A 13,125-nucleotide genomic window follows, 5' to 3' on the forward strand; every position below is an offset into this window, starting at 1 on the left:
TGAACCAAATCACAAGACAAAGGATCACTTACCCTAAAAATGCTTGCCCCTCCCATTCCCTTAGCTGCTTAGCTGCTTCTGATGGTGGTCATCATTCAGTCTGTGAAGGCTGTGGCACAAGGTATAGTTTGCTAGCCAGATACAAACCAGCACTAAACCAGGAATGATGACGATGAGAATGATGATGATGAGAATGAATAGAGTGTTGACAGAGATGCAAAGATAACAGGTAGCATAGACATAGAAACACAGAAATCTAACCTGCAGGTCTGAGAGCCATAAGGAAAGCAAAAAGATAGTTAGTTAAAGCAAGTACCCACCAGAAGTGCGTAGAAAAACACAGAGGGCTCTTCCAGACAGTAGTGATATTTAATCAAGCTGAACTTCTTATTGATAAGCTGAGATGTGATGGCAGGACTATTAAAAATTTCAGTATAGAACTGTTATGTTTCTTCCTTTCCTTTCCTTTCCTTTCCTTTCCTTTCCTTTCCTTTCCTTTCCTTTCCTTTCCTTTCCTTTCCTTTCCTCTCATCCCCTCCCCTCCCCTCCCCTTTCCTTCCCTTTCACCTTCCCTTTCCTTTCCTCTCCCCATTTCCCTTTATAAACGTAGGGAGAAACGGATGTTCTGTCCCCAAATGGAGGAGGTAGGAGCCCTGCTGGTTGATGATAGAAGAAAATTGGCTTCCTGTGAAACTGAGGGGTGGTCTGAAGTGCTGATGGCCAATCAATTTTTGTCCTTTTCTCTGTTTGGTGATTGGCTGGTTCTGTGTGATGTTATTAAAGTCACAAAGAAGGAAATATGCTAATTCCTCTGATATCCTATGAGTGTTAAATAGTCAGAAGAGTTAGTTCAATCCCTGCTACATTTAAATTGTACAAGCAGAGGATTCACACACTGGAAAGATTGGAGTCTGGAAGTGCCCAAGAAAAGAAGGGAGAATAAGAAAGAAAAAAAGAGCAGGATATGAAAAGGAAAGAAAAAAAAGGTAGAAGATATTGGAAGGACATCTTCCATGCTATTTGTTGTTCTGGTAATGGTCCCATTTTCCAATTGATTCTTAAAGCAGGGGTCTCCAACCTTGGCAACTTTAAGCCTGGCGGACCTCAACTCCCAGAATTCCCCAGCCAGCTTTGCTGGGGTTAGGGTTAGAGTGGGGAATTCTAGGAATTGAAGTCCTCCAGGCTTAAAGTTGCCAAGGTTGGAGACCCCTGCCTTAAAGGGTAAATGGCTGGTATTTTTCAGCCCCAATATATTAAAATCTGGGAATACAGATTTGATATATGGCTTAACGTAATTACTAATTTGGGACAATAATATTATTTTCAGCTTTAATGTAGTACAAAGCATTAGGTACTCCCCCCCCCTTCTGCTGTTTTTAAGCATATTTGTTAGATCCTGTACACGGTGGTAATCTATCGTATTTACTTCCAACTCTTGTACCTGTTCGGAAATCCACTGAAAAAACTCCTTGCTGGTCGGGCACAAGAGCATCCGTATCATCTTTGGCCAGGATTTCAATGAGGTAGTATTCCAGCTGGGGATTGAGATCTTTGTCAACCGCTGTCATTTCAGCTATAACTGTGCCTACAGAAGCTGATTCGGGGACACTGACAGTCTGGATGGGATTGAGAAACTCTGGCTGAGAGTCATTGAGATCATCGATCTGGATGCTCACGGTGACAGTACCAGAGAGAGGCGGTGTGCCTTGATCTGTAGCAACCACCGTCAAGCGGTAGTGGTCCTTTTCTTCCCGGTCTATAGTTATGTTGGCCACGCTGATGACTCCAGTATTAACATGGATCAAGAACTTATCTTGAGCTCCACTTTCTATCCGGTAGCTCAGCTGCTGATTGAGGCCACTATCCATATCAGTTGCAATTATCTGAAGCACAGAAAAACCTAGGGGGAATCCCAGACTATTATTAGAGAGGATATTTCAGTTATTCGGAACTTCAGAAGAGACAAGTGAACATTTTAAATTAGTCCATCTGACCTCCAGTGTTCTCCAGTTAACCCTACTGATCTCCAATAATTCCATAAGTTTCTGTGAGTAACGCAGAATAGTGCAAAGACGGTTGTAAAACTTATTTATTAGACCAAGATGTGCACTACTGTGATGCTGCAATAATTTGTTTTGCTTCTCCACAATTTATTTGTAAAAGATACGTGGAAAACACAAATAATGGCAAGTCCCAACAGATAATTGCACATGGCAAAGAGGGTCGTATGAAGTTTTAAAGAGAAATGGAAAAGGCTCTATGTGGGGCCTATGTCAGTGTATCTCAACTGCAACAATTTTAAGAGATGTGAACTTCAGCTTCCAGAATTCTCCAGCCAGCATGTTTGCTGGGGCATTCTGGGAATGCCAGAATGATCATTCTTGATCATCTAACCACTTGGTCTAAAACTTGGCAACTCCAAATCTCAACCAGCAAATGCTCAGCCTTACATATTGGAAAAAAGAACCCAAACACTAAGTACATACTTGATGGACATTACCTTACAGATTACCCCACCCTGTTAAAGACCTTGGAGTTTTCATATCAAATGATCAAGTGCCAAAGCCCACTGCAACTACATAGCAAAAAAGGCTCTAAGAGTTGTAAACCTAATCTTGCGTAGCTTCTTTTCCAAAAACACTACACTACTAACCAGAGCATATAAAACATTTGCTAGACCAATTCTAGAATACAGCTTGCCTGTCTGGAACCCTCACCACATTTCTGACATCAATACAATTGAACGTGTCTAGAAATATTTTACAAGAAGAGTTCTTCATTCCTCTGAAAACAACAAAATACCTTATCCCACCAGACTTGAAATCCTAGGCTTAGAAAACTTGGAACTCCGTTGCCTTCAACAAGACCTAAGTTTAACTCATAGAATCATCTATTGTAATGTCCTTCCTGTTAATGACTACTTCAGCTTTAATTGCAATAATACAAGAGCAACCAATAGATTTAAACTTAATGTTAACCGCTTTAATCTAGATTGCAGAAAATATGACTTCTGTAACAGAATCACCAGTGCTTGGAACACTTTACCTGACTCTGTGGTCTCTTCCCATAATCCCATAATCTCTTCCCATAATCCCAAAAGCTTTAACCAAAAACTATCTACCATTGACCTCACCCCATTCCTAAGAGGACCATAAGGGGCATGCATAAGAGCACAAGCGTGCCTACCATTCCTGTCCTATTGTTTTTCTTCTTCTTATATATATATATGCTTATACCTACTAATATTTACTCATATATATGTTTATATACTATATAATCTTTTTTTGTATGATACTTATATATATTGTTGTGACAAAATAAAAATAAAAATAAATAAATAAAATAAATTGAAATCCACTTCTCTTAAAGTTCTTGGGATTGAGAAATACTCGTCTGTACAATATCAAATTGCTTGCAATCAAAAGAAATAGTCTTTGATACTTTTTAAAAGTACAGATACTGTAGGTACAACAACACAGTTTATATAGACGTAATTAAATAAAGATCTTTTTTTATAATTGACCAACTATTTGCAAAGTACAAAGTTATTTTTTTTAAATAGAATTTCCCAACCAAAAATGTTCCAAGGCCCTTGTCCACCCTGTTTCTCTTGGTGCAATGATTCTGGTTAGTTTAAACTACACTTCCCCAATCGTGTAAAATGGGGGAAAGTTGTGGTTTAAAGCAAGGATCCCCAATCCTCATGCCACAGACTGGTACCAGTCCATGGTCTGTAGTCCAGGCTCTGCAAGCAGTAGGCAAGTGAGCAAAGCTTGATCTGCACATGAGTAGAATTTAGATTGTGTGTGAAACCATCCTGCCCCACCTCCGGAAAAACTGTCTTCCACAAAATCAGTCCCTGGTGCCAGAAAGGTTGGAGACTGCTGGTTTAAATTTGTAGACTGATATTCTGGACAAATCAATAAACAATTTGCAAATTAATATTCTGGACAAATCGATCCCTTATTTGGGGCTAAATAAACTAGCAAGGAGGTAGTGGATACAGTTTCTGTATTCATTCCCAGGAACTAAAGTATGATTTAGCAGAGGAATGATGAATCCCCATAGGTTAGTATATTAGGAAAATATACTTTTAAATTAAAAGTATAATTTTAAATTAAAAATATAATTTTTAATATCAAAGTTGGAAAATGAACCACTTGATTTTATTTTTTCAAATAAATTTTCCTCTGTTAAGTGGAATTGAATTTTTTTTCTTTATCTGCTTCAATACTGCAGTTGTATTTACCAGTGTGGCGAGAAATAAATTTGATCTTTTTTTATACATTAGCAGAATTCACAGTACAGGGTATTGTAAAATAATAATAATAATAATAATAATAATAATAATAATAATAATAATAATAATAATAATAATAAAATCCCTGATTTTCGCAGGCAGCACCCCACCCTCTTCACATTTCCAGTGATTTTGTTTCCCATTGATTTTAGATTCCTAATACTTAACTTCAAATCAGTTCCAAATTTTCCATTTTGCCTTCATTCTAACCTGCAGGGCTGTTTTCTAGTATCCGAACAGACAAGACCGGGGGATGAAATATTGGTCTGTTGTCATTATCATCCAGAATGGTCACGGTGAGATTAGCGGTACTGTTCAGTTTGCCAACGTCAGTTGCAACAACCAGAAACTCCAAGATAGGATTCAAGAAAGTCTCTCTGTCTATCAATTTCCCCGGCTTCACCGAAATGACACCTAAATACAAGAAAGAGATGAGCAAGACAGGGGGAAAAAAATGCAGTCCAAGGAGTCTCCAGATCTATCAAGCACGCTCCACAGCTTTTTGTATTATCAAAACAGAAACAGCCCATGCTGGTTTTGGCAAGTGAGAAAGGAATGGAGATTTCCATGCTATTTGATTTAATTTATCACCTTCATGCAGGGATGAAATCCAGCAGGTTCTGATAGGTTCTGGAGAACCGGTAGCGGAAATTTTAAGTAGTTCAGAGAACCAGCAAAATACCACCTCTGGCTGGTCCCAGAGTGGGGTGGGAATGGAGATTTTGCAATACCAGGAGTGGGGAGGGAATGGGGATTTTGCAGTATCCTTCCCCCTGCCACGCCTACCAAGCCACATCACAAAATACCCACCAAACCATGGCCACAGAACCGGTACTAAAAAAAATTGAATTTCACCACTGCTTTCATGCAATGAAATCTTCTAATAATGAGACTTCTATTCCTATTTTTTTTCTTTGCAGTTTTCACAAAGACAGTGGTGTTGTGAAAATTTTAAGAAGTCAGCGTTACAAAGTGACTTAAGCATTTATGTTTTATACAAATTACATTTGCCAAAAGTTCCTCCCTTTTATCTTAAGCTGAAGAACAAATGTAGGTAGTTTAGGATAGACTCCAACCTTGGCAACTTTATGACTTGTGGAATTCAACTCCCATGCGCTGGCTGAGGAATTCTGGGAGTTGAAGTCCACAAGTCACAAAGTTGCTAAGGTTGGAGACCCCTGGTTTAGGAGACTGTCTTTAGACATTGGGCTTATAAATAGGGGGATTTATATAAATATAAAAAAACAGATCATGTTGTGTCTTGCCCGCCCTCAGAGCAGCCGGGGCCTTCTTATCTGCTCCCGAACACGGAGGAATGTATGCCTCCCGGCCCCAGTCCTGGCTCCATGCCCAGACAAACTGCAGAAGAAGGAGCACCTCCCGGCCCCAGCCCTGACTCCATGCCCAGGCAAACGGAGCAGCTAGACCCCTCCCCCTCCTCCACAGCATGTGAGCCTGAGGAGGGTTTATTAGCAACAGCTGATTGGAGTGACCCTCGCATCAGAAGATTGGATAGGCGGAGGCAACAGAAGGAAGGGAGGGTCAGGCCTTAATGAGTGCTGAGTCATGGAGCCACACCCCATGGCCTATATAAAGGATCTGCTTTCTGGCAGTCTCTGAGTCAGGCAAAGTCGAACTTATCTTGCTGAAGTCACTTACTGGTCTCCTGCCTGCTCTGAGGACTTTGCTAGGACTTTGGGCAGAGCTGCAGAGGCACGCCTGATTCGGATTTCCCTGACCCGGCCGTCAGCGGAGGAGTGGGACACGACAGATCAGCAGAAATTTCACCAGGTGAATATAAGGCTAGGTAGCGTTATTTCATATAGGGCAGGGGTAGTCAACCTTTTTATACCTACCGCCCACTTTTGTATCTCTGTTAGTAGTAAAATTTTCTAACTGCCCACCGGTTCCACAGTAATGCGCCATGTATCGTCATCTGTGCATGCCTCTTGCACATCAGGGATTGGGTTTGTGGGGTGGGGGGCACCGGCTACCAGCTCTGCTTGTCTGTTACAGCTGGATGGTGTGGGGGGAAATGCACGAGCTATTCTGGGATGAGGCTCTTTTGTTTGCGATTGCACTATAGCGCCATTTAGTTTCACTTATGTAACGTGAACTAAACTTATGCGCGGGTGATACCAATAGTATATTTTCAGAAATTTAAATTGTCACAGGGAATTTTATGAAAACCTAATGAAAATGTTTTTAAATAATGCTATGGATTTTTTTTAAAGTCAATTAAATTAAAAAAAAGGAAAGTGCTTCAGTATTGGACAAAACTGTTACCGCCCACCATGAAAGCTGGAACGCCCACTAGTGGGTGGTAGGGACCAGGTTGACTACCACTGATACAGGGCTCTAGAAATTATTTCCTTTAATCATCTTTCTTGATCACACTGGGGATTATAAAAGTTAAAAAAAAACATATTCTATTGCCTCATCACCCTGAACAGACAGACAGCTATACGTGAAGCGTGTATCTCTTTCTTACCTGTTCTGTTGTCAATGGAAAACAGGTTCTTTTCTTTTCCAAGCAGTTGATATGTCAACACTGCATTGATACCCTTGTCATCATCCAACGCTAGGATCGGTCCATTAAGGACAGTGAGAGGAGTTCCTGAATCAAACATGGAGAACTCAGAAAAGAGGCGTAATGTTAATAGACTGACTCTACCTCCCTTTTCCCTTTCCTTGATGATCAACAATGAAATATGAATGAATGAAATAGGGTGAGATCCTATGAAACAGTAAAATAGTGCCTGGTGTAACCTTGGCAGACTGAATCAAGACGCACCTGGAAGAAGCCTTAAGCCCTGCTAAAACAAAACATACGTTCATCAGCCACATTAAAGTGGGGGTGGGGAAATCAAGACATTTAGTGGAATGTTATCTTCTGGGCAAATTCTTAAGCTCCCGAGAGAATTCAAGTGAGCTACAAAAGATCATAATTTAGCTTTAAATAATCCCCCATTGCATATTTTGAAAAAAAGCTGCATTTTCTGAACGGGAAGGAGAAGTAGGAGTATTTTAGAAATCACCAAGAACAGAAGCAGTAAAATAAATCTGGGGGTGTGTTTGACTTATTCAATTTCCCTTTCTGTTTCTTTCACTTCAAAAGCATTTTTCCTGTATATATAGTACAGTAATATCTCAAGAAAATTTTCTTCCACCTCACTTATATATCAGGAAGTCCTCAAACTGTCAGGCAGTACAGTTACAAGTCATTATAGTCATAATAGAGGCATCTCTTGACTGGACCTGAATTTTTGACATTTTTTGCCACCGTGTTTACTTGGGGTTGGCTATAAAGTGAACAGGGTTGTTACGCTAATACTATGGTTTTTAAACCAATGCCACAGTTATTAAATAAATCAATTTGGTAAACATTTTTTTTTGGTCAAAAATTGGAAGTAAAAGACCACAAACCAGAAAAAAAAAGTCATAAATCTTGATTATGTGACTGAGGGAAACTGCAAATGTCTATAAAAGTGAACCGGTTGCCAAGTGCCCAAAATAACTTCAAAAACTGGTTGTAAGTAGCTTTTAGAGGTCCATCCTAACTTCAAATGGTCATTAAGCAACTGGTTGTAAGTTGGGGACTACCTGTATGCTTTTGAAAACACATGAATCTTGCAATAGGGAGAGAAAAAGGAGAATCGTTTTTAAAAACTGGAAAAGGGTCCTGTGCCTGGAAAGTATGAAGGAAAAGATTTTTTTCCCTCATCACCATTTTATGTATTGTATGTGTCTTAAAATATTTTTAACAGAAAAATAGAACCTTTTATCAGTAGCAGGAAAGCACATGAGTGCTTGGAAGAGACGAAGGACACACCTACCTGGAGGGGAATTTTCTAGCACCTCAGCCTGGTAGGAACTCTGAGTGAAAAGAGGGTGATTATCATTTTCATCCGCTACTGTAATCACCAGCAAGTCAAAATCCTGTACCAAGAAAAAAGAAACAATGATTTAAAACAAGATTCAAAACCAGAACATCCAGTTGCCTTTTGAGAGAAAGCACCTTTGGGACAACCATGACTTGGATAACTGAGAATCTCCATAGGCATTTAGCTATGCACTTTGAGATAAACACCCTTTGAGTGGTATGGTATGTGAATAGATTTCCAGAAAAAAAATGGCAGACTACAGGATTCAGGTGACCCTGAGGGCACAGATAAACCTCCAAGTGGCCTTAATGGCTCTCAGAGAGGTTGCTAACAGCTAGATGTCTGCAAGGAATATAAATCAGGGGTGAAGTGCTCCCGGTTCGGACCGGATTGCGTGATCCAGTAGCTATGGCGAAGCAAAGCTTCACTCACTCCCCAGGTATCATTACTTCCTGGTTTTAACCAGGAATGTGTTTTTTACCTTCTGTGCATCTGCAGAAGGTATTGCGCATGCGCAGAAGGTCTGCGCACTGCGCACGCATGTGATGCGCGTGGCACGTGCACTTCCGAACCGGTAAGGAAGGTATTTAGATTTCATCCCTGATATAAATCCTTCCACTCTCCACAATTCAGTCAGAACTGAAGACGCTTCTTGGATGAGAAGTGAAACATCTTCAAGTAAAGTCAATTTTTTGTGGTTTTGAATCATTATCTGTGGAGATTCTCAGTCATCCAGGTCATGGCTGGCCCAAAGGTGCTTTCTTTCAAAAGGCAACTGGACTTTCTTGTTATAATATAATATAATACAATATAATATAATATTATATTATTATTTTTTATTTACATTTATATCCCGCCCTTCTCTGAAGACTCAGGGCGGCTTACACTATGTTAAGCAATAGTCATCATCCATTTGTATTTTATATACAAAGTCAGCTTATTGCCCCCAACAATCTGGGTCCTCATTTTACCTACCTTATAAAGGATGGAAGGCTGAGTCAACCATGGGCCTGGTGGGACTCGAGCCTGCAGTAATTGCAAGCAGTTGTGTTTTAATAACAGGCTATCTTACAGCCTGAGCCACCCACGGCCCTTTTTATAACAAGAAAGTCCAGTTGCCTTTTGAAAGAAAGCGCCTTTGGGCCAGCCATGACCTGGATGACTGAGAATCTCCACAGATAATGATTTAAAACCACAAAAAAATTGACTTTGCCTTTAGAAGGAGCTTCTTCTCACAAATATCACAAAAAATTTCAGAATTCATATTAGTATTTTCTGATTTGATTTTTTCTTTGCATATTCAGATCCTGCTCCAGCCCCCAAAACTTAGGGGGAAAAAAATACAAATTTCCATATAGTACTACCCGAACCTTCCACTCCAGAAATCCATTCAACTAAGTAAGTGATTAAAAAAAAACACCTTCTTAAAAATATTTGATTTTGAGCTGGTGGTCTCTCTCCATGAGAAGCTTTTTAAAAAAAATCCATTTCCAAAAACCAATGTAAGATATGCAAGGGCTGGGATGTTTGCAGGTTTTGCTTTTGGTGGAAGTTAAAAAGTTTAAAGTAGTGAAACCCATCCCAGAGGTTATTCACAGGGGGTGGTTAGACAGTGGCCACAAAGCTGCAGCTGGAGCTCTCTTCCTGGTTCTTATGTGCAAAGCAACCTACATAAAAAACAAGCAAAGCTTTGATTGTGTTGGGATGATAGCAAAGGTGGGTTTCAGCAGGTTCTGACCAGTTCTGGAGAACCGGTAGCGAAAATTTTTAGCAGTTCGGAGAACCGGTAGTAAAAATTCTGACTGGCCCCGCCCCCATCTATTCTCTGCCTCCTGAGTCCCAGCTGATGGGGAGGAAATGGGGATTTCCCCTGGATTGGAGAGGGAATGAAGATTTTACAGTATCCTTCCCCTACCACACACACCAAGCCATGCCATGCCCACCAAGCCACACCCACAAAACCGATAGTAAATTTTTTTGAAACCCACCACTGGATGATAGCTGCCTTGACTATACACTATGGATATCCCTGCATACAGGCCTTCATTATTTCGAATTTTTTAACTACCATTAAAAAACAGAGAATCAGACAAGACACTAAATAGTGATGTAGTGATACATATGTTTCTGATCGGGAAGATCACGTCTACTCTCTCTACTCTCATTAAGTATTTGGGAAATTTGATTTCAGAGTTACTGTCTCGGAAAATATCTATTTTTTATACGCCTATTTGTAAGACAAGAGAATATATTTGTCTGTTATCTGATGCATCCGTCGATGAAATCTAATTATTATAAGGTTGTGGGTTTTTCTCAAGAAACTTGTGGGGAACCGAATGATTAATGGATAACCTATAATGAAAAAGAAAGTTTGAAAACATGGTTAGAAATAGCTTCACCACGGATCCGCTAACAAAGGAAATTAAAGTTTGGGCTGCGGTTCTGTGTTTTATATATACAGTAGTTCATTGATTCATTTTTTTGGGGGGGGAATATTATATCCAATGCTCTTGACAAATGCAACCTTGTTCAAAATTAGGAAAAGATGCAGTCAGTAATTACCCTCCTTGCATTGCGGGCGTTTTCTGGATTGTCCTTCACTGTTATTGTCAGTCTATATTCTGACACTCGCTCCCTGTCCAATGGACGATTTACATACACAATACCAGTCTGGGGAAGAGAAGAACAAAGCAAAATGCAGAGAGAAAAACATGAAATGAAACTGTTCGACTTGCTTTGAACTACCAAATGTATTTAATGCATAAGGTCATTAAAAGTTTAGAAGAATCTTTGAATCAGAAAATGTGTTCTTGAAGCAGCCATTCAGGCTGTACAAATTCATAGTAATGACTCAAGTTACAGGGAATTTGTGTTTTTCTGAACCTCTTGAGGACAATGTTAACAATCAACATTCCTGCAATTAATTAGCAATTATTAAATTGATTCCATAGTGAGTTGTGTTTCCATTTAGACTGGACGAAACATCTAGCAGGCACTAGCTCTGAGCTTTAGTTTAGCACAGCATGCCGCACTAAGTCAGTTATCGCTTCTCAATGATTTGCAGCAAAATAAACCAGATTTAGTTACTGTATGTCAGGGAAGTCAAACTCAAGGCCCAGGGGCCGGATCCGGCCCATGGAATACTTAGATCTGGCACATGGGGCTGCCCTGGAAACAGCGAAGGACTGGCCCATGATGCTTCTGCCAGAGAAAATGGGCTCCCATCCAGAAGTGGGTTTCAGCAGGTTCTGATCAGTTCTGGAGAACCGGTAGCAGAAATTTTGAGTAGTTCGGAGAACCCGTAGTAAAAATTCTGACTGGCCCCGCCCCAAGCAATGTCGGCTGGCGGCCCCCAGGGGAAGGTCCTTCTCTGTGGGGGCTCCCACACTCTGGAACGAACTTCCCCCGGGTTTACGCCAAATACCTGACCTTCGGACATTCCGTCGCGAACTGAAGACGCATCTTTTTATTTGCGCGGGGCTGTCTTGAATTTTATCTTTTATCAATTTTTAAACGGGGTTTTTAGTATGGAAATTTTTTAATGTTAGGCTAATTTAAATAAGTTTTTTAAATGGTATTTTAATCTGTATATTGTATTGTTTTATCTTGCCTGTACACCGCCCTGAGTCCTTCGGGAGAAGGGCGGTATAAAAATCAAATAAATAAATAAATAAATTGAAGCAGTGAGTCTTATTGCAAGATGTTGCTACATTGCTTTGCACAAAGTGAATCTGCTGGAGATAATAGCTGGCTGGCTCAACTTCCCAATTCCTGAAATCCAACCATGGCAGGGAGATGACAAAACCTCTGCTAAGGGCCTCAAATATGGACCTATTCTACTAAAAGTATTACCATGATGAACCTCTACATGAAAGTCATAGTTAGGCACCAGGGGCTCCATTGTTTTCACTCTGGTTGTCCTAGGTCAGGGGTCTGCAAACTTGGCTCTTTTAAGACTTGTGGACCTCAACTCCAACAGCTTTGCCGGCTAAGGAACTCTGGGAGTTGAAGTTCACAAAAGAGCCAGGTTTGCAGACCCCTGATCTAGGTTTATTAAGGTCTTTATATTGTCTGAATCCATGAGGTATAGTGGATTAGGGAGACTCAAGTTCTGATTCTCCTTTAGCCATGGAAGACAGCTGAGTGATTTTCTCTTAGTTATAGACAGGGAGCTTGAAAAAAAAATCTTACAAAACTACCCTGGACCAGTATCGGATACTACGGCCCATAAGCTTTATTGAAGAACCATTATTTTGCCATGAATTAGTATTAAAATATTACTTATTTACTTTAGATAAAAGTTAAAAACTACAACTGTGACTCCAATTAATTCCAGAACGTTTGAGGCAGGTGGCCACCAGACAGATATAAAAGACCTCTAAGGCTTACCGTACTATTGATGTAAAAAGCATTGTCTCTATTGCCTGCTGTGATGCTAAATGTTAAGAGAGCATTCCTGCCACTGTCTGCATCCTTGGCAAGGATGCGGGTCACGAAGCTGGAGATGGGAGCAATTTCACTGATGGTGAGATTCGCTGGTAGATTCAAGAGGACGGGGTCATTATCATTAACATCCAAAACATTCAGTCCCACCATGACCTAAAACACAGGGAAAAGGCACACGAGAAGAGCAATTAAAAGGCCTTTATTACAAAGAACACTCTGTAGCTAAGGCAAACTCCTTCTCTATGGCATCATAAAGACAAGAATACCCTTGATTTATGTCTGGTTTCTAACCCAGACCCTGACCCAGATTCAAAGTTCTGATGGCTGGCCCCCCTCAGTCACATGACTGCATTTTGGGCACTCAGCAACTGGCCTTCACTTACAGCTATTTGCAGCATCCTATGATCACATGAGTTGGACCATAAGAAAGGCTGAGCGCCAAATAATTGAGGCCTTTGAACTATGGTGCTGGAGAAGACTCCCTTGGACTGCAAG

The 13,125-nt window shown here is 40.4% G+C and overlaps 1 protein-coding gene across 1 annotated transcript in view; it reads right to left on the reverse strand.

The window, feature by feature from the left end:
• The window catches only part of CDH23 (cadherin related 23), a 719,962-nt gene that overhangs the window by 42,805 nt on the left and 664,032 nt on the right, over window positions 1-13,125 (reverse strand). Inside the window, exons 42-47 of the mRNA XM_058188066.1 lie at window positions 12,574-12,783; window positions 10,747-10,854; window positions 8,137-8,239; window positions 6,792-6,917; window positions 4,511-4,714; window positions 1,442-1,900 (exon numbers count right to left, since the gene is read on the reverse strand). Coding sequence (XP_058044049.1) covers window positions 1,442-1,900; window positions 4,511-4,714; window positions 6,792-6,917; window positions 8,137-8,239; window positions 10,747-10,854; window positions 12,574-12,783 — 1,210 coding nt within the window. The remainder of the gene's footprint in view (window positions 1-1,441; window positions 1,901-4,510; window positions 4,715-6,791; window positions 6,918-8,136; window positions 8,240-10,746; window positions 10,855-12,573; window positions 12,784-13,125) is intronic.

The sequence above is a fragment of the Ahaetulla prasina genome, chromosome 6 (genome assembly GCF_028640845.1).
Source record: "Ahaetulla prasina isolate Xishuangbanna chromosome 6, ASM2864084v1, whole genome shotgun sequence".
NCBI lineage: Eukaryota > Metazoa > Chordata > Lepidosauria > Squamata > Colubridae > Ahaetulla > Ahaetulla prasina.